This window comes from Semicossyphus pulcher, unplaced genomic scaffold (assembly GCF_022749685.1).
Source record: "Semicossyphus pulcher isolate SPU_LCO1_2020_fin unplaced genomic scaffold, fSemPul1.0.p SCAF_11, whole genome shotgun sequence".
NCBI classification, from domain to species: Eukaryota; Metazoa; Chordata; class Actinopteri; order Labriformes; family Labridae; genus Semicossyphus; species Semicossyphus pulcher.
The window spans coordinates 4,409,897-4,429,909 of NW_027211615.1; the positions used below are offsets into that span (position 1 = coordinate 4,409,897).

Here is a 20,013-nt window from a genome sequence, read left to right on the forward strand (position 1 = left end):
TTTTTATTCCTATTCCATGTCTTAACTGTGGGTTGAGTTTAGAATAAATAGCATTAGCCACTCTGGATACTGTCACAGCACCTAGCTGTTAGCTACATTTAGCTTATTCTAAACTCATAAAACCACAATGACTTTTTTCACATAAACAATATACAACATGTAGAAAATAAAGCTACTTTGGAGTTTTTTGAAAATAGTTTTTACATGGCCAGAGTTGCTTCTTAGCTAGCTGCTAGCTGTTTTGCGAGATTGTTGTAAGCTAGGCTAAACATCCCAGATCTATCACTACACTAACCGCACAAAGGTGATGGTGGTTTCAGCCTTTTCATGCGTCTCTGAGTAAGTCATCAAGGATTTCCCAAATGTCAAAGTGTTCCTTTACGATGACCATCATCTCACAGGAACAGAGAGAATACAAGCTGCATACAGCTCTCAGCATGTATGTGGGATTGGTCATCCAAAGTGAGTTCTTACTTGTGCTGTGTGTGCAGGTGTTTTATGCATACAGCTGTTGTGATTGTACTCTTCTTTTCTCATCTGACCTGGAAAATTTGACACGCACATTTGCCTTATGTTAAATGCATTTGTGGTCTTAATTTCCTTAAAACACAGGGAAAGTTTAATTCTGTGTTCCAGTGTTGAAGTACTGTCTATGAAATAAAATGTTCTACAGTTTTTTAATACACCGTTGTCTATTTTTCAGTTCTTTGCCAGCTTCAGCTCACTGTAGGCTACACACACACGGCCTTAAGTCAAACAATAACACAAACAAAATAACTAATAAAGGAGGCAGCAACTCCTTTGTTCTACAAGGTTAAATCACTGTTTTTGTCAATGGAGTCTGGTGGCTTTGAAAAGAGCAATGTAACGGCTGTTTCTGGTTAGCATAAAGTATTTACCTTGACAAAATTGGTCTATGTCTGTAGGGATCTTTTCTGTAATGTTGTCAGACACTTATAATACATTTCTGAGGCTGTCGGGCAAAACATTTCCAATTCCGATTAGATCCTGCTCGTATTTTACACACCAAAACATGGAAGAGAAAAAGGCCCCAGGCTCTAAAATACCGAATTTACCCTTTAAAGCCCTGTTTCACTTCAATCCAACATGAGGGTTCAGATGTAGTTAAAAGCTTTTGCGATACAAATGTAAAACCTCATTCACTGTCTGAATAACAACAAGCATGACTGTTTTCAGGGGTCAACAATGAGCACAATTTTCCACTGGCACTCCGGGGCAGTAACTTTCCAAATTCACTGGCCCTGCCATTAAAACCACTGGCCCTGGGATAATTTGCTATTTCGGAATTTTTCAACATAAAATTCAGTTTCTCCTTATGTAAGGGTTCTTATTACTGAATATGTGTTCAGTCAATTGTGGAACTATTATAAACCTATAAAAATAGACCAAAATAAGCACATGGGTATAAAAAGGATTCTTTTAACACTCTTGGTTCAGCAACTCTGACACCTGCATGAATAAGTAGTAACAGCTGCAGTTGCATTACTTATAAGCTGTACCAACCATTTCTGACGCTGTTCAATGTTGTATGTTTAATTAGCATGATCAGCCCGTGAGAGTTACTTTTTGAAACGAGATCGTACCGTCTCCTGCTTCCTGTAGCTTTTAAACAGTCCGCACCACGTCCGCTCCGTGAACAATCTGTTTATGTAGCCACAGTGCTAACGTGCACCGGGACAAGCTGCAGCTGATAGCGGGAATACACACACTTGCCACCTCACGTAACGGCCCGTCTGAAAAACGAAAACGTGTGTTTTTATACTAGTCCGCAGTAGCTTGCTATCATCAATAAGCCTTTTCTAGAATGACAGCTGCTTTGTCATGAGTGCAGCAAGTAACGTGTAACGTGTTGTTGACAGCAGTGACCATTCTGCGTAGAGAGTAATTAGTCCTGTCCATCGGGACTGTGAATCTCAGGAGGGCGACTATAGTGTTTACACTGTGGGCCTGTGGATCTTACTGGCACACCGGGTCAGTTAAATGCTTAATCTACTGGCCCAGTGGTTGAAAAAACATACCGTCGGGCCACTGGGCCAGTGCTTATGTCGAGCCCTGCTGTTTTATCAAGCTGTAGATCAGCAAAGAAAAGCTACAAATGGACTAAAGTGACGGAAATAGACAAAAAAGTTAAATAAATACGAGAACTCTCTCTCTATAAAGTCAAAATTTAAATACGTTTTTCACATTTGGCCGTTTCCTAAAAAATATATGGAAGTGATTTTTTTTTTTAAAAAGCAGCTTACTGGGGCGCTGTTTAGCTCAGTCGGTAGAGCAGGCGCCCCATATACAGAGGCCACAGTCCTCGTCGCACTGATCGCAGGCTCGACTCCCGGTCTGCCGATCATTTGTGCATGTCATCCCCCACTCTCTACTCCCAACATTTCCTGTCTATCTTCAGCTGTCCTGTAAAAAAAGCCAAAAGGCCAAAAAAAAATAATCTTTAAAAAAAAAAAAAAGCAGCTTACTCATTTTGTTCTTTTTGGAGAGATTTCCAAATTAGTTGAATAATGTAATACAATCTTTCTTCCTCTTACAAATGACAATGTATGTATTAACGGTAAAACAATCCAGTAAACTGCTGCTTCTGCATAATTATGACACATACAGCTAATGTTGGCTGCTCTTACTGGATGCTAGGGAACTTTAAATAGATGTTGCTGTAAAGCTGACATTGTATATTTGTACTATGCAAAAATAGTCTTATGTGACCCAAAGTTTTAACCAGCTTTACTTAACTCTCAAAGCTTTTCCTCTTTTCTCACCAGTTTAGGAGAATCACATGTTCTTTCTCATCTTTTTTTCTGCAAGAAAAAAAAAGAAACATTTTGAAAATAAAAAAAACACAAAATAACATCCTGATAAGTGAACGTAGCGAGTACAGACATATCACAAAGCACTCACCAACCCATCCTTTTCTTACTTTGTACAAAATGCTAGTTCTTTAGGTTCCTCCTGTCTAATATAAAAGTCTAACTATCAGTGTTATTTTCAACCTTCATAAAGTCGAGTTTGTGTTGAAACTGTTTAAGAGGGGTGTTGATAAGATGTTTTGTATTTAACCATGTGTACCTCATAAAAAGATAATTGAGTGTCAATCAGAAAAAGTATGTCTTAAATGAACAGCTCGTTCAGTTATTCTGTCAGCCTCGTAGCACAGCATTAAGATGATTCCCCTCCCATATGATTATCTGTGAGCTGAATCCTGGATAACAAGCAAACAAACATCATCACGAGGCTTCATTCCAGTTTTATGATTAATGCGGAGATGTTTCAGGCTGACATCTTCCCTCAGAGTGCAAACTGGTGACAGTGATTCAACCCAGCAGTTGTGTTTAAAAAATGAGTTTCTTCAAAGGGTTGGTATGTTGTTACACTTCAAACAGCCATTAATAAATATAACAATGTTGAGTCAACGAACGATGGAATATAAATAGAAAGAATATTGTTGATATTGTTTAGGTACAAGAGTCTTTAGATTTTGGAAGAATGTCTTCATACAGTATGCACAAACTTAAACTCAGTTTTAACTTCAGAATTATGAGTTAAATCTAAATTTAAAATCAGATTTCTCAAAATTAGTCTAATTCAAAATAAGTCAGAATTCTGGATTTAAGTCATAACTGTCTGATAATAGAGTCATAATTATAAACAGTATAAAGAATCCTGAGTTTAAAGGCTTTAGGACCTGTGTCCACTAACAGCGTTTTTGTGCTGGCAGCACCCATGACCTCAGTTGCGGAGCGCCTCTTACTGTTAATAGTTCACGAAACTTGTCTGGCGGCAATTCCGCTTTCCTTGGTAGTGGTCGTTAAGTGTGTTTGATGTCGAATATTTGCTTTTATTCAAGGAAATTTTAAAAAGAAAACAATGGATAGGACCTTCTGCTAATGTCCTGGCATTAGCAGCAGATCTACACCTGGAAATTGTACCCTCGCAAAAAAGAAGGGATTAGCTTCCGCTCCACCATTATTGTTGACAAAGTTAATATCCGAAGTCCCACCCCTCCTTAATTTTTAACTGGTCAATTAGGGAAAAGTGACATTGATGAGCGCAGCGGCGTCCCAAAAAACTGTTTTCAACTGAGAGCGCTGTGAGCACAGCGACAAAAAACAGCTGACGACAAGGCGTTTTAGTGCTGAGGACGTTGAACTGCTTTGGTTTTGTACAGAAAATAGGCACTGTCAGCGCAAAAAACGCCGTTAGAGGACACAGGCCCTAAATCTTCAAAATAAAGTAAGCGTTTACGTAAAAATTTTGCAAGTTAAGTCAGAATTCTGTCTTAAGTAAAAGTAATGATTCTTTATATAAATTCTTAAGTCTGAAAATAAATCTAAATTCTGATATTAAAGTCGGAATTATGGGTTTTAAGTAGGAGCCCTGTCTGAGAATAGAGTCAGGAAGAGAAAGTCAAAATATTAAATCACAAATCTGAGTGTTAAGTCGAAATTCTGCCTGAAATAGAGTCTGAATTATGAGTTTAAAGTTGGGAAAACTAGAGCTACACCACTGCGCTAGCAAAGAGCTGTTCCTGAAGCTAAGTGGTCAAACGTCCATTATTGACGTCTGGAGGTTTATGACGCAGTTTTAAAGGTAACTGAAATATGAGGAGACATTACTGTGATGTTAAAGAAGACTCCAGGACAGTACTTCACCATTAGTAGCTTTCCCCTCACTGCCTGTGTACCTGTGAGCCTGTGTGACAGAAGGAGTTCACACACTCGGTTCATTAGTTCTCCTTTAAGCCTCCCTCCCTGCTGCCCCTCCTCATCCGCCAGCATGACGCTCCCTCCGCACTCACACATTCTTTCCCTCCGCTCTCTCTCCCCGTTTCGACCCCAAAACTAACTTTTCAAACACATTGATAATCTGTGTGAAAATCTCTTCTGTGAGGGAGGACATGTCTGTTGTAACGACGGGGACACGGGTCTTTGAACACAACTTCTGACAGGTAACGTAAACGCTTTTTCTTCACTGTTTCCACAAACTGTTCTGAGTCGATTTCAGGAACAAGGAGACTTTTGTGCGCAGATTTTGGATTATCAATCCATCGATAATAACTGGTGTCGCTGTAAAACTTGCACTGCACAGTTAGGTCGAGGAAGAAGTCGTTTAACAGAACGTTTGTTGATGAAAATGGAGCTTAAAGAAGGAAAAGTAAGGAAAGTTTAAAAAGGAAAAGCAGCATTTTGACGTTAATCCATCAAACAGAAGAGGCATCAGTATGTGAGGAGGGAGGAAAGACTTTGTAAGTACAATCACAATTTGAAACCTCCTTTAACTGTGTAAAATATGAAGATATGACAGATATGAACCAGTCAAAATCCTTTACTGTATTTGGGTCACTGTGAACGTGGAAATAATTGTAGGCAAGCCTGATTATTGATTGTTTGCTTTTGTTATCTCTCTTTATTTTTCAATTACAAAACATTTGCATTTAGTTTCTTTGTGTTGTTTTCCCAATAATTCCCTTAGCAGTTAAAGAGGAATACTTAGAAGAAGGCAACAGGCAGAAGAAGAGGTCCCTCTTGAAGTACACCATTGACTGTCTGAATGAAAAGTTCAAAGACCCTGAGGTCATGCTCTGGACCTCTCTGAAACAGGAGGTTTTATTTACAGTGCATGAGTTTAGATATTGATTCTTCACTGGATAAAAAACTTAACAGAGGATCAACAATAACTCAATTAATTGATTAGTTGATGGACAGAAGAAAGAACACCAGCTGTTTTTAAAATTTATTCACTGAAAAGTAAAAATATTTTTTATGCTAAAGCGTCAGAAAATTCTAAAAAATATAGATCCTCTCCTCCTCGTTTCATACTGAATATCTTTGGGTTTTAGATAGGGATGCACGATATCCGATATGCCGATATTTTCCAACCATTTTTACCGATTTAAATACTGATGTATTCGGCACATGTTTTATCCACCTAATTGCAGAGGACATCAAGTCTCCCCTGTAGTTGAATTGATATCATGCCCTGCTCTTATTGTACTGGCCCACTGGCAGATGCAGAAATAACATAATACAGTGCTTTTTAAAATGTACACATTCACTGGGCAATATGAGCGTTTTATCGGCAGAAAGCTGACATATCTGCAGATGCCACTTTGTCATTTTCAAGCAATAGGCTAATCTGCAGATACCGATAACGTGCCGATAATATCGTTTTAGACTTTAGACTGAACAAATGAGACATTTAAAGACATCACGTTGGACTTTGAGGATGAAGATTTTTACTATTTTCTGATATTTTACAAACCAAACATTTAATGCATTCATCTGTAAATCTAGTTGGCTACTAGATATAAATTCACATTTGATTAGTTTACGACAAAAGATTATTAATGTCAGGCGAAGTAAAGATACAATTATCCTTTTCTCTATCCGCCTGGATAAAGGTTAGAGTTAGATAGTTGATGGTTTAAACCGACTCAGACCCAACCTTCTGATGCATAAAAAGAGTGACACTTTGAGCTACAGTCACATGACAGTTTATAAAATATTGAGGTTTAATTTTCAAGGACTGAGCCCTAGATTTCAATCATTCAAATTGATTACCAATTAACCTAGTCTTTAAAATGTGAGAGAATGTCTTCAAATGTGTCTCTTTGTTGGATCAACAGTCAAAAACCCAAATATATTCAACTTATAGTGATATACATCAGAGACATTCAGTAAATCCTCACATGTGAGGAGCAGGACTGCAGATTTATCAGCATTTTGAGCATGAGTTGACTTAATCATTTCAGCTTTGACTGTGGCGCCTTGGTATTTCTCAAACTCCATCTTCAGCCTGGATTAAAGCATTCATAAGAGTCGGGGTTGGAATCACCAGGTTCCCCAGGATATCATATTTTCACAATACTTGGGTCACAATATCATTTATTCACAACATGAACCATTGTGCAGTAAAATATACTGCAATTGTTACCATTCTATAACTATCATCCCCTCAGCAGGTTCATCTCACTGTATTCATTGTTGCAGCAAAATGGCATTTTGAAGCAGACCGTCACTAACAGGTCTGCTGACCTCGACAGAAACAAACACAGAAAGTTTTTTATCATTCCAGGTCCAAACGTTTAATTTCTATTTGCAGTGTTTATCAAACTATCCCTGAATAATAGATAGATACTTGGTGTCTTTATCCATACAATATTGCAATCTAAATTAGTGCGACACTATCACTACTGTACTGTGCTTTAGGGTTTTTCACCAGCTCTATATCAGGGATGTTGTATGAGAATAAGTTGTCGTTGAGTTCTGTGAAACTCATTGTTGACTATCACAGACCTACTTCACTTCTATGCCAAAATATAAACCATTAAATTGACTAAAATAATATGTAGGTTTTAGGTCAGTCTTATTCGGGCTTACAGATGCCTCTGTAAAAATAGATTCTTGCTCTTGACACAGATGCAGCTTCAGTGTTTAGCTCATAGTTGTCTTAATGGTTTTGTCTTGGCTACAAAAACCGTCCCTGTGTTCACTGTGGAGAAACGTGACTCCTCATGAGGTGAAATGTCAAAATGATCTTCATTAATCCAGACATCAGCAGTCTTTCTATGCAGCAGCTTAACTTTCCTTGTTAATCAAACAGACGAACATGCACACCCTGGCTGCTCATTGCTTCAGACTGGACTCTTGTCTAGACGCAGTTTAAATCACCACCAAAGGCTTTTCCACGCAGCCTCTGCCAGGAGCTCCGCTAAGGTCATGGAATTTACTCTCATGTTCGGAGCCGAGTCTGCGGGCCGGCTCCCGTCTCTCTGTAAGACACAGCAGTTTGGTTTGGAGGTGGTTTCACTAGACCAGAGTAATGTTACTGCAGTAATGGCTCATTTATGACCTCCAGGCCTCGTCTGGCCATCTGGGTGTGCGAGGCTAGACTTGTCTGACACGAGCAGCTCGGGAAAAAGTCTTAGGAAGTGAATGTTAGGTAACACGATGTGCAGAGGATACATGTAGTAAGCTTTAGAGGGATATTATCATATAGTAAGTGTTTACAGCAACATCATGAGACAGTGGGGTTATTTCTTGCCCGTGCTGCTCTGCATCAGTATGGAAAGCCTGCATCATCACGCTGCAGCTGTATCTAATTATTCAAGGAATGCAGAGCTTTTGTGCAGAGTACGAGCTGCCTTTCTCAAATCCTTCTCTTCCCCCTTCTCTCCCTCTCAGCTGAGCTCCTTCAGCTCTGCCTCAGCCCCCTCTCTGATGAGACGATGAGAACCCACACCCGCGGGGCCCCCACAGTCTTCTTCATAAGTCTGCTGTGGCCCCTGCTTGCCCCGGCAGAAGCGGAAGTGGACCCCAGCGGTGGAATCCCCTTCATGGGAGGCAACTACGATGGTCATCCCATGTTGTACTTCAGTCGGGGGGATGTGGAGGAGCTGCAGTACGCCGCCGCGGGGACTCATCGGGATATGGCGAGGAGGATCCGCGAGGCCGGGGAGACCATGCTGGAGCACCCTGAGGAGTACTTGCCCCCCTGGAGCCCCGCGGAGTTCAGCGCCCGATGGAACGAAGTGTACGGAAACAACCTGGGCGTGCTGTCCATGTTCTGCCTGCTGTACCCGCACAGGGCCGGGGCCCTCGACCTGGCCAAGGACTACATGGAGAGGATGGCGGCTCAGCCTAGTTGGTACATTTTCTGTCTTTTTATTATTTCAACTTTTTAAAAATATTTTGGAGCAAAAAGTTTAGGAATTACTCCTTCAGCCACGAAACAGGCTGTAAAGGCCTCAGTGGAATCCTTTGGGGCAAACGCGCCCGAAAAAAGTCCACGGAAAGTTCTTGTTGTTTCCACTGACCGGCCTAGATTGTTATTCTACGTGTCTGACAACATTACAGAGAGGATCCCTACAGAGAGAGACCTTTTGTTGGAGAGGAAGGTGCTCGTTTTACACACAAAAACTAACTGCATTGCTCGCTTCGTAGCCACCAGACCTCATTGACAAAAAGAGTCATTTTACAGAACACTTGCCGGACTTGGTGGTCGCTCGCAGCTTCAAATAGGTTAGAATTTTTAGTTTTGTGTCGTGCTTTGTCAAAGCTAACCCTTTAAAACACCAAAGTCACACAACAATAAACCAATTGTGGCAGTGGATAGGCCTTTTTGTTCACATAAAAAAAACTAGTAATTATTGCAATTTTAAAAAATTCTGGAAATGACTGCAGTGTGTTTTCATGTACATATATGCAACTAACAATCATACTTCTCTATTTTCTTTAAACAAAACAAACCCCTTTTCTCACTTTTACTGTTCTCGTACCTCTTTCCAACCAAAATTAGTGCGTTGATGCAGGTTTTTCAGACCCGGGAAGACCCGCTTACAGATGCCGATTGATTGAACTTTTCCTATTGCCAGTGAAGTATACCCCTGTCGGTCACTTTTCTGCTGCGTCACCGTCTGACGTCACAAACGCGCCGGAGATAGGGTTAGTAACCAGTGAAGATGTTACGGTGGTTAGGTCTTGTATCTATTACTCATTCAGTCTGTGTCTCAAACTTGGTGCTGACAAATTTGGAACGATGTTCGAGCGCTGCTCGGACGGAGACGGGCGGAATTTGTAGCTGAGATGACGAGGAGTCACAGAAGTTTCCGACAGAGCATAGCCTCGCGCCGGAGAGGGGCCAGAGATTAGCGTGTCGACACGGGTTTTGTTTTTCCATCAATGCTGATCGGAGCCGAGGAGATAATAACCCGGGTCTACTGCAGAGTCATTTGACCCGGGTCTCCCATTAAGCAAAAACGCCGGGTGTTAGCGGGTTTTTCTGACCAGTGGGAAAGCAGCTATAGTTTAGTGTGATGGTAGCAGCGTCACACACGTTTACAGCTGACAGGCAGGGGCAGACTCTGCAGCACAGCGGTCAGTTCACGCTGTGCTGTGGTGAAAAGCTCACTAATGTGATATCAGACAGACTTTTTCTATAGACTAGTCATTTAAATGAGAAACGGGCAAGTTTTTGTTTGAATCAAGTAAAAATAAATTTGCAGTTGTTTCAATTAATTTGCTTCACGGCTCAGCACTACTTTAAAGCCACCAGACTCCATTTACAAAAACATTAAAATTCCCTTGCAGAACAGAGGAGCTGCTGGTCTACTGCTGCCTTGATCACTTGTTTGTTTGTGTTACTGTGTGACTGATTGTGTGATCCAACACACAATATTTAAGTAACACACAGTCACATAAAACAATTGATTGACTGATAAGATAAGATAGAACTAATTAATTCTGAAGGAACTTACAGTGCCAGACGGCTCCAAAGCTTTGGGAGCACACTTCCCAGATATCCAGACAGTGCTGCATGTGTGACGTCCACGGTTGGCTCCGGCTGTAACTCTTGATTTTCCTGGCTGACGGTTGCTTTCCTTTTTAGACTGTTTGCTTCATCTGAGCGTTTTTGGCAGTGGAGTCAGGTGGCTTTAAAGAGATAACGAGAGGTAATGGCTGTTTTTGGTCAAATAAAAATCAACATACTTGGATCGGCACATTTGTCATAGTGATTACGCTGCAGCCACTACAGCCACTACAGCCCCTTACATGACTGCCGGCTGATGTCACCTGTTCATTTTCATTTTCCTCAGTCATTTTGATCAGCCCAGAATTCTCCATGAAGGTTTTTCTTCCTTCTTTCTGTATTTTTTCCAGAGAAAACTCGAACACTATTGAGGCTTAACAGATGCTACCTGATTTCTCTTTCCACCCCCATGTGTGCTTCATCTCGGTCTTAATACTGAGTCCTCCCCCTCGGAGGCTTTGCAGTCAGTCTCATCTCAGGAGAGTTCTCGGTTTTCTCTGTGGGCAGAGCTCTGCTAAAGAGGCATTGTGGTCCGATACGTCCGTGGTCCAGGAAATATGTTTAGCAGCTGTTTCTCCCCCCTCAGATGAAAGGAAATGAAATGTTCAGATGTGAGCTGAATCGCCCACTGTTGTGGTCTGATCTGAGAGGGTCAGGGTGCAGGTGACCGGACAGGGAGTCCTATAATTGTCAATACCGTGCAAACCAGGGTTACAATAGATCTAGATTTAGTAGTTCTTTATGAAATTAATATTTTAAAATATAAAACTTGTGGAAGGAAAGCATTAGATTTAATCAGGGTAAGATCAAATGATCAGTAATCAGTAATCATGGCCCTATTTTAAGACAGTAGTAGTTAACCTTATTCTCAACAGGAAGACATTTCGGCTTCATGAGACGTCTGCCACCTCAAGAGTCAGATAGACCCACACTGTCAACATTTTTCATTTGGTTTGTGTCTTGGTAGAACACAGTAGTATTCAGGGTAAGGCCGGAGATATATGTTCATGTACACACCCGTCTTGTAATTGTTCACACACTTGTCTATGCACTGCACGTGTTTCTGGAGGAAACTAGAGGGCACACCAGAGAGCTCAGGCCATACGCAACGACAACTTCTTTCTCCAGCTGCTTTGACAGGCATGTTTGTCGCTGTGCACTGACACATCGTGCTGATGTGGATAACTGAGGACTTAGTCTATCAGCGTGGCAACAGGACTTTCTGCCATTGTTGTCCCTGCTGCTGTGTTGTCCCTGTCACATCCCCTCTGGCTCTACACTGCCCCTACTGTTCAGGTGCATACTGCATCTTGTGTCCGTGTAATGTTTATCTCTATTTACAGATTCTACATAGAAATGTAGAATCTGTAGGCAGAGACGTGGATTTCCGGGAAGGCAAGTGTTCTGTTTGAACTACGCTTGTAGTCTGAGTAATATTGACCAATCACGTATCAGCAGGCACGTATCAAAACAGTCCGTGAGGAGAGCAAAAGCAGGCGGAACATAATCCACCGTAATGACATCCCGGCTCCCATCAGCGTGATCTGACGACGATTTAGCTTCTTATGAATCTCTATAAACAGACATCTGCATGCTAACAGCTAACAATCTGCTCTAGATCTGACATTTAACTTGAGATGAATTCCCTTGACGCCGTGTCACGAAAGCCGCTCAGCGTTAAGATTTCCCGACTTCCTGGAATGCATCAGATCGATCCGACCTCCGTTCAACAAACGAGCATTTTAAAAGTTTTCTTCTCCTCTTGAGGACAGACCTGACAAAGCTTGAATTTTTACTTCTTACAAATCTGCATCATGATGTTGAAATTTGGGCAAAGGTAAGACCCGTTAATAACAAGTCAATCACAAGAGAACGGTTTCTCTTTCTGTAACAATGCAGCACGCGGGAAAGGAAGTCTTGACGGGAAGTCGATTATTGCTTACCGCTCAGCACGTTTACCGGTGTCCCCAGAGACTGGATCGTCTCAGACTATAGCTGATGGGATCCAAGATTTGTGTAGTGTTCATTTTTGAGGACGAGCACAGCTGACGCTCCAAACAGACACAGGGCACTCAGGGCAGCCATCATGTTGTTAAAAGCAGGTATATCTCCAGCTTAACTGGTTCTTCAAAGAACTGATCACTTTGTAATTCTTTAAGCATCAGAAACAAAGTTCTGTTCATCTTTATTGGATCAGGGGGGAGACAGAAATCTCTAAACCTGGAACAATTTAACCAAAACTACCTGCTTGGCAGCTGCAGATACCACAGGAGGGAACTGAGAAAATATGTTGTGATTTGAACCTGACCTGTAGGAAGAAATGTTTTAACTCTTACAACTTGACCACTGAACAATTCTTGATCATTGTGAATATTATCTTCCTTTATATTAGTTTCTTTTATTTTGAATTTGTGAATCTGTTTACAAAGAAATCACCACATAAACTTTCGATGGCAAGTTAATCAAAAGTTCTAAAGACTAAATCTAAAATAGCTGCCCACGTTTGACTTGCTAGACACAGTGAAACTGTGAGTGAAACAGACAGATGGACAGGCGCTTGGTCATGATTGATTGATTGGTCTTGATTTGCCCTGTACAACATCAGGAGGTTCAGACCCTTCCTGTCAGAGCATGCAACACACCTGCTGGTACAAGCTCTCGTGATATCACGCATTGATTACTGCAGCTCCCTACTGGCAGGCCTTCCTGCATGCACATTCAAACATCTGCAGATGATCCAGAACGCAGCAGCGCGACTGGTCTTCAATCAACCAAAAAATGCATGTGACTCCACTGCTCATATCCCTCCACTGCTCAGATCCCTCCACTGGCTCCCAGCTGCCGCTCGCATCAAATTCAAACCCTGTTGCTCGCTTACAAAACAGCAACAAAAACGTCTCCTGCCTACCTGAACGCCCTCATCCAGGTCTGCACTCCGTCCCGCCCACTACGCTCTGCCAATGAAAGGCGCCTGGTGCTCCCATCACAACAGGGCCCTAAGTCTCTAACTAGACTCTTCTCCTCAGTCGTCCCCCGGTGGTGGAACGAGCTACCAAACTCCATTCACTCCGCAGAGTCCTTTCATCTTTAAGAAGAAGCTAAATAAATAATTTTTAAAAAGCCCTGTACACTGCCTTTAGGCACCAGTGTTCGATCCAGTTGAAGCAGTGTCCTGTCCTGATCGTTGCTTGTGTTGCACTAACTCTCAGATGTACTTTGGACAAATGTGTCTGCTTAATGAAATTGTAACATTGTAACAAGTTCCTGAGATTAACAGCTCAGTTAATCTCAGGAATTTGTTACAATGTTACAATTTCATTCATTGTTTGTGTCTAGAAGAGCTTGTGAACCCAGACACGCAGGTGTTTGTTTTCAGAATAATCACAGGTTGTGTCGTCAGGCAGAATGCTGCTCCGTGAACACAGCTTTGGAGGAAGATTCCTTCGGATTGTAGCTGCTAATTATGGAGCTCCCAGGTTTTCCTTAGTTTAGCTCACTATCAAAGGTCACATTTCTTTACAATAACGCACACATAAATATCCCAGAGAGATTCTGTGAATGTATGTAAATGAACAGTAAAGGTTACCATGGACCCAAACACTGGCTGCAAATGTTCTTTAAGCATCATTTTCTGAGACTTTTACTCCTTTAGTCTGTCAAATAAAGGCTGAGGAGAACTGAGACTGAGTGAAAGGCTGTAATCCACTTCAGACACTTTGCACTTTCCAGCCAGAACTAATGTCCATTCAACTTAATCAAATTGTTAGGGAAATAAGGCGGCACTGTTCATGGCTGAGGCCTGCAGGAGCTTCAGACATGACTGACTCTCAAAGGCAGAGAACAAACAGGCTGTGTTGAGTGTTGACTCTACTTTACCAGTATGAAGTATAGTCTGTTACTGGTTCCTACAGAACGTTGTACAAATCTGATAAAATCCACGAAACTGTCGTGTTTCGGGGGACAGGAACTGTAATGTTTACTCTCTGTAGGGATCCTTTATGTAATGTTGTCAGTGAAGAAACAAGAACTTTTAATGGATGGACTTTGGTTGGGCTCGTTTAGTGCTAAGGATTGCCGCTATTACAACCTGTGTTGTGGTTATTGGCTGAAAACTTTCTGTACCTCTAAGTCATTAAGACCACAAAATATGTAAAAATTAAGCTCCGGTGTAAAAATAACCCCTCACTCTTGCAGGTTAACCCTTCCTCCTGCTCCATACTTCATGTAGAGAGAAAGAGAGAGAGAGGTGGGGGCTTTAGCAGCTTAATCCTTCTCATCTCTCTGCATGGCTGCTGTGTCGCCTCCGGCCACTGAGCAGGAGGAAGGGGATTTTCCAGCTGCTCATTTCTGGGGGGTTTAGTCGCTGTGGAATTAGCGCAATTTGCAGGCCGTTTTTTTTTTCACGATAAGAGCACGGGTGCCACAGTGCAGAAAGAAGAAGCCACTGAGCATGTGTTTTCACGTTTGAAGAACACTCTGTGAGTTTTTCTTCTTGGCCGCACTTTAGTTATGGTCAGTGCAGCTCTGAGGGTTTGTGCAGCGCGGCTCCAGGAACCAGTCGGCTGTGGTATTCATGACCTTCAATTATGTCTCCGACAAGTCCAGGAACATGTTCCGATGGAGAGCCTCCGCTTTGTGGCAAACTGGTGCCTGCTCCCTTTACTTCGTACACAGCCTGTGCTAACATACAGACAGGAGATTCAGTGTGCTTTATGCTTTGTACAATTTAATATACACTCCAGCTGTAACTTGGTTTAATTGTATTGAAGTCTTCTGAGTTTCCATATGGGCAAACTGCAACATAAAGAAGCTCTTTAATGCATCTGGTGTTCATTTACATGACCAGACAGGAAGTGGTTTTATATAAACCTCAGCTGCCACTTAACATGTGGAAACCATGTATTAACATCATCAAATGGCAACATCTAGTTGTTATTTCATGCTTTATTACCAACACTTTCTTTTAAGTACATCACCAGGAAAATTCACAATACCTTAAAAAATGTGAGAAAGGACCAGAATCTGAAACGACCCTGATTTCCTCCCCACAAATTAAACCTTTTATCGTACATACTATAATAACTTATATAGTTAAAGGGAGGTTCTGGTACTTTTAACCCTTTTTTTAAAACATATTTTGGTACCTATTAGTCTCAATGACTAATAGGTACAAACTGTTTTAGATTGCTTCAGCTGGCAGGCTGTAAAGGTTGCAATCACAGCAAGTGGCTCAGAGTGTTATTCTAAGTGTCTGACAACATTACAGAAAGGATCCCTGCAGAGATAGACCTTTTTGTAAAGCAGGAAGATACGTTTTTGAAGCCAGAAACAGCCCATACATCGCTCTCTTCAGAGCCACCAGACTCCATTGACAAATCCAGTAATTTAACATGCAGCACACATGAGTTGCTGGTCTGCCTCTGCCTCAGGCAGTTAGTTAGTTAGTGTTATTGTTTGTTACATGAATATTAGGTTGGATCATCACTAAGCATTTAAAAGTCAAAATTCCCCAGATAACACACAAGATCAGGGCAAAACCTCATATGTGGCTGAGTGCATCAGAAGTTCACTCTCAACTCTCTGGTGCGAGAACACGCCCACCCCGCCGAGCTAACACCGACAGCTTCACGGTTAGCTTTGCACCGGTTAGCTTGTCCTACCCGGTTTGAGGCACCTACCTGTCCAACAGAAAGAAGGCCACCTCTGCGTCGCTCTTTCGCCATGTTCTCCGGTCTGAATGGGGCCCAGTTGTTAATTTGAACCACTCCCACACTCACCTGTACACTGTGATTGGCTCAGGGAACCACAACAGCGCCCCTCTGAAAACGTCCCGTGCAAAACAAAACAACAGAATAGATGCAGAGGGAAGGGTCTCACAAGGGTCTCACACACACTCACCAACACTCGTATAGAGGCCCATAAGTCATGATTTATATTATATTATATTATATTTGTAAAAGTCTATTTTTTATTGTTCTAGAGAAATCCTCCTTATTATACCTTAAACAAAAAGTTTATGTCAATGTAATCTGCTGGAAATGGAGCGATTTCAAAATGTTTTGTACCTTTATTGATTCAGACCCAAACTTTTCAGAAGACTCAAACTTCTCTTTAAGGTCATGCAGATTTTAGAAGCTAATTTAACTTAATATGGATACTTAGAAACTACCACTGCATTAGATTTCAACAGAATCTTTGTTTAAGTCTGATTCACTGAGTCAGCTCATGGTAGTTTAGAATACAGAGCTCATTCTCGTCCCCACATCTGCAGTTCATTCCTCTTTAATTAAAGTGAGCAGAATGATTATGAAACACCTTTCACATTTTACGACATGAACACTGTGCTCTCCTAAAATTCACAGAATCAGCACTCTCAGATCCTCTCGCCTGTTAACCAGCAGAGAATTTGCACACGCTTCACTTTTAATTCGTCTTTATTAGTGTCTTTATTGGAAAGTGACGGTGCAGCTGTAAATGTGGTGTAAAATGCTACTTAGCATCTTTGCTTTCAAAGTGATTAGAAGTTTAACAGCTGTGTTAAAGGTAATTAAAAGGCTCAGCAGAGGAAAAAGCTTCTCATTCATGTCGAAACATTCACAGGATTTAATTAAACGTTGAAAATTTAACACCTGCTTAGCGCTGAATGTTTCTCACCACGTGCTCCACATATGTGTCTTTAGCCTGGTGTTGTGTTTGTGCTGCAGGTTAGTCAAAGACGCTCCCTGGGATGAGGTTCCTCTGGCGCACTCTTTGGTCGGGTTTGCCACCGCCTACGACTTCCTGTACGAGTACTTGAACAAGGGCCAGCAGGACCGCTTCCTCCAGGTGATCGGCAACGCGTCCCGCCTGATGTACGAGAAGTCCTATGTGCGAGGATGGGGGTTCCAGTACCTGCACAACCACCAGCCCACCAACTGTGTGGCTCTGCTCACAGGAAGCCTGGTTTACATGACACAAGGTGAGTGGACAGAGATTCAAGTGTAACATATTTAACACCCAAGACTAAGATTGTAGTAAAATCGGTCTTAGATATTAATAGTTTGTGGAGGAGTATTAAATGTCTGCCCTCTAAAACCAACACTCCGAAACAGCAAGATGACCCAGGTACAGGCGCTTCTTGTCAGAGGGCTGTTGTTGCACACACAGCAATGCTTTAACAATAGAAACATGTCTCAAAATGACCCTTTTGTTTTAAAGGGTTTTAATGGGAGCCGAATTATCTGAAACAACAGATCCAGTGATTCAAACCTGTAAAAACACTGGGTGAAGCTGTTTCACTTAGTAAATCTGCGTCTTTCCGACGCTAATCAGAGGATAATCCTCAGAGGTCTCTTCACCTACAAAACAAACAGAAAGGGTCATTAAAACTGCTTAAAACACTGAAAAAAGTTTAACCCTCACCTTTAGCACCACAATCAGACCAAAATTCCCAATTGTATACAAGAAATATCAAACTCTCATGGATTTACAGACGATTCAAACGCTGCAGAAAATGAACCCTTTGCACTTTGAACTCTCCATGACTCTTTTAAAGGGGCCACGTCTTTTAAATGGATATTCTCATATTTTGCATGGGTTTCACATTTTGGTGTTTATTGTTTACAGTGTTTCTCCAGAATTACATTATTAAAAAGGTCGCCTCTGAAATGGGCCAATCAGAACAGCTGCAGGTTTCTACATAGAACCTTGCTTTCGCTGAAATCGGCCAATCATCATTCCCCGTCACTCACCTCAGGCTGCCTTCTTGCACGAGCTTGTAGTCAAGTCGATTTCAACTCACCATTCTGACACCTCCTGGTGATTCTAGCTCGTACATATAAGGCCGAATGACCGATCCTAGAGCAGCCATGTTTTCTACAACTTTGGAGTGACAGTGGAGGGCGGCCGCTACGCTGTTACGGCTACGTGGTCACTCCAAATACTGTCAGCCAATCGTGGCTCAGATCTGACCTTTGAATGGCAAAACGGCTTGTTGGTTTCAGGAGAAGGAGAGGCGCCAAAAATAATGGAAAAATGGTCGGTATATTGTAGAGCCCGACTGATATGGGATCTTCAAATATTTGATATTGTTTTAAAATATTAGCTGATACCAGCTCTGTGTGAGAGCTGGAGGATTAGAAACCTGCTTCACTCGGCATTAAGAAGCTTCAACTCTGCTGAAGTTGTTTTCACAGCAGGTTTAGTCCTACAGGGTCGAAAGATTCAGAGGATTTCCAACCTGCTAAGGATACAGCTGTGGATGAATTTGAGATGTTAGATTCTGTGTTTGTAGAATATGAGGTCATTATAATTGCTCAGTCACATCTACCTCCAAGACACAAACCCTTCAGCACTCTTTAAAGGGGCTTTTTGCCTTCTTCTGAACATGTCAGACTTAGACGGGAAGCAGGTAAATATAAACGTAAATATATATATGATTCTTGTAAGCCCTTTATTGAGCAGAAATGTCAAACGTTATCTGGCCAGAGTTTTTAAATGTGAAGTTTTGATGCTTTTATTTGTTATATTTGATGCTAAACAGAATATTCTGTCTGCAAAAACAAGACATTTGATGACATCGGCCGTGTGGAAGTACATATAAAGTGTATTTTTCTGACATTTATAGACAATTAGTTGATTAATCAACAAAATAATATGCAGATTAATCAATGATGAAAATAATTGTTAGTTTTAGCTGTAATGTCCAGGTAGCTTCGTGTGATCAAGTGGTCGAAAAGAGGAGAAGATGCAGATAATGTCACTTAACGTCGGCTGTGACATTTTCTGGTTAAAGGTGGAAGATATGATTATTTCCTTTGAGCTGGGCGGCTGTCACTCAGAGACAGGGCGGTTCGATCCCCAGCTCCAACTCCTCCAGTTCACATGACAAAGTATCCTTGGGCAAGATACTGAACCCCAAATTGCTCCCAGAGGCCTAGCCTGCGGTGTGTGAATGATGAGCTGATTAGTGGCTTTGCATGACACTAAATTAGTGAATGTGTGTGTGTGAAAGGGTGAACGTGACATGTTGTGTAAAAGCCCCTGAAGTGTCCGTTTACCATTTAGCTGACAGGAGCTGTGGCCGGATGCACATGATATCAGGTTGTGCATCCGTCTGTGCTTCCATCTGTCCCATTCTTGTGAACGCCATGTTTTAGGATGAGATTTAGAATGAGTTGATCAAAGGTCAGAGGTCGCTGTGAGCTCTTTAAAAAGGGTCTTGGCTATAACTCAAGAATTCTAGTGCTAATTATATATTTATATATTTATATAATATCATTTCACACTCATGTTTAAGGAGTAACTGCACACTTTAACATGTTTTTGAGCTGTAATCTAAATTATATCGCTGTACTGTGATGAAACACGTCAATGCTGCTGTTAATATGGACAATTCTTACCACATTTCATGGGTTGGAAATGGCTCAATCAGCCCTGGACCTTGCCAGCCGATGGTAAATGGACTGTATTTACTTTGCGACCACTCAAAGCTGCTTTAACACTACATGTCACATTCATGACACACACACATTCATACTATGATGGCAGAGGCTGCTACGTAATCAGATATCATATTCACAGCAATTTGGGGTTCAGTGGCTTGCCCAACTTCGACGTGTAGCCTGAGAGAGCTGGGGATCGAACCTCTGACCTTCCGATTGAAAGACGACCAACTCTACCACTGAGCCACAGCCGCCCCCTATG

At 41.7% G+C, this 20,013-nt stretch overlaps 1 protein-coding gene across 1 annotated transcript in view; it reads left to right on the forward strand.

The window, feature by feature from the left end:
• Nucleotides 1-4,842: 4,842 nt before the first annotated feature.
• dse (dermatan sulfate epimerase) overlaps nucleotides 4,843-20,013 on the forward strand; it is a 29,681-nt gene continuing 14,510 nt past the window's right edge. Inside the window, exons 1-3 of the mRNA XM_069655729.1 lie at nucleotides 4,843-4,969; nucleotides 8,205-8,667; nucleotides 17,034-17,287. Coding sequence (XP_069511830.1) covers nucleotides 8,249-8,667; nucleotides 17,034-17,287 — 673 coding nt within the window. The 5' untranslated portion in view covers nucleotides 4,843-4,969; nucleotides 8,205-8,248. The remainder of the gene's footprint in view (nucleotides 4,970-8,204; nucleotides 8,668-17,033; nucleotides 17,288-20,013) is intronic.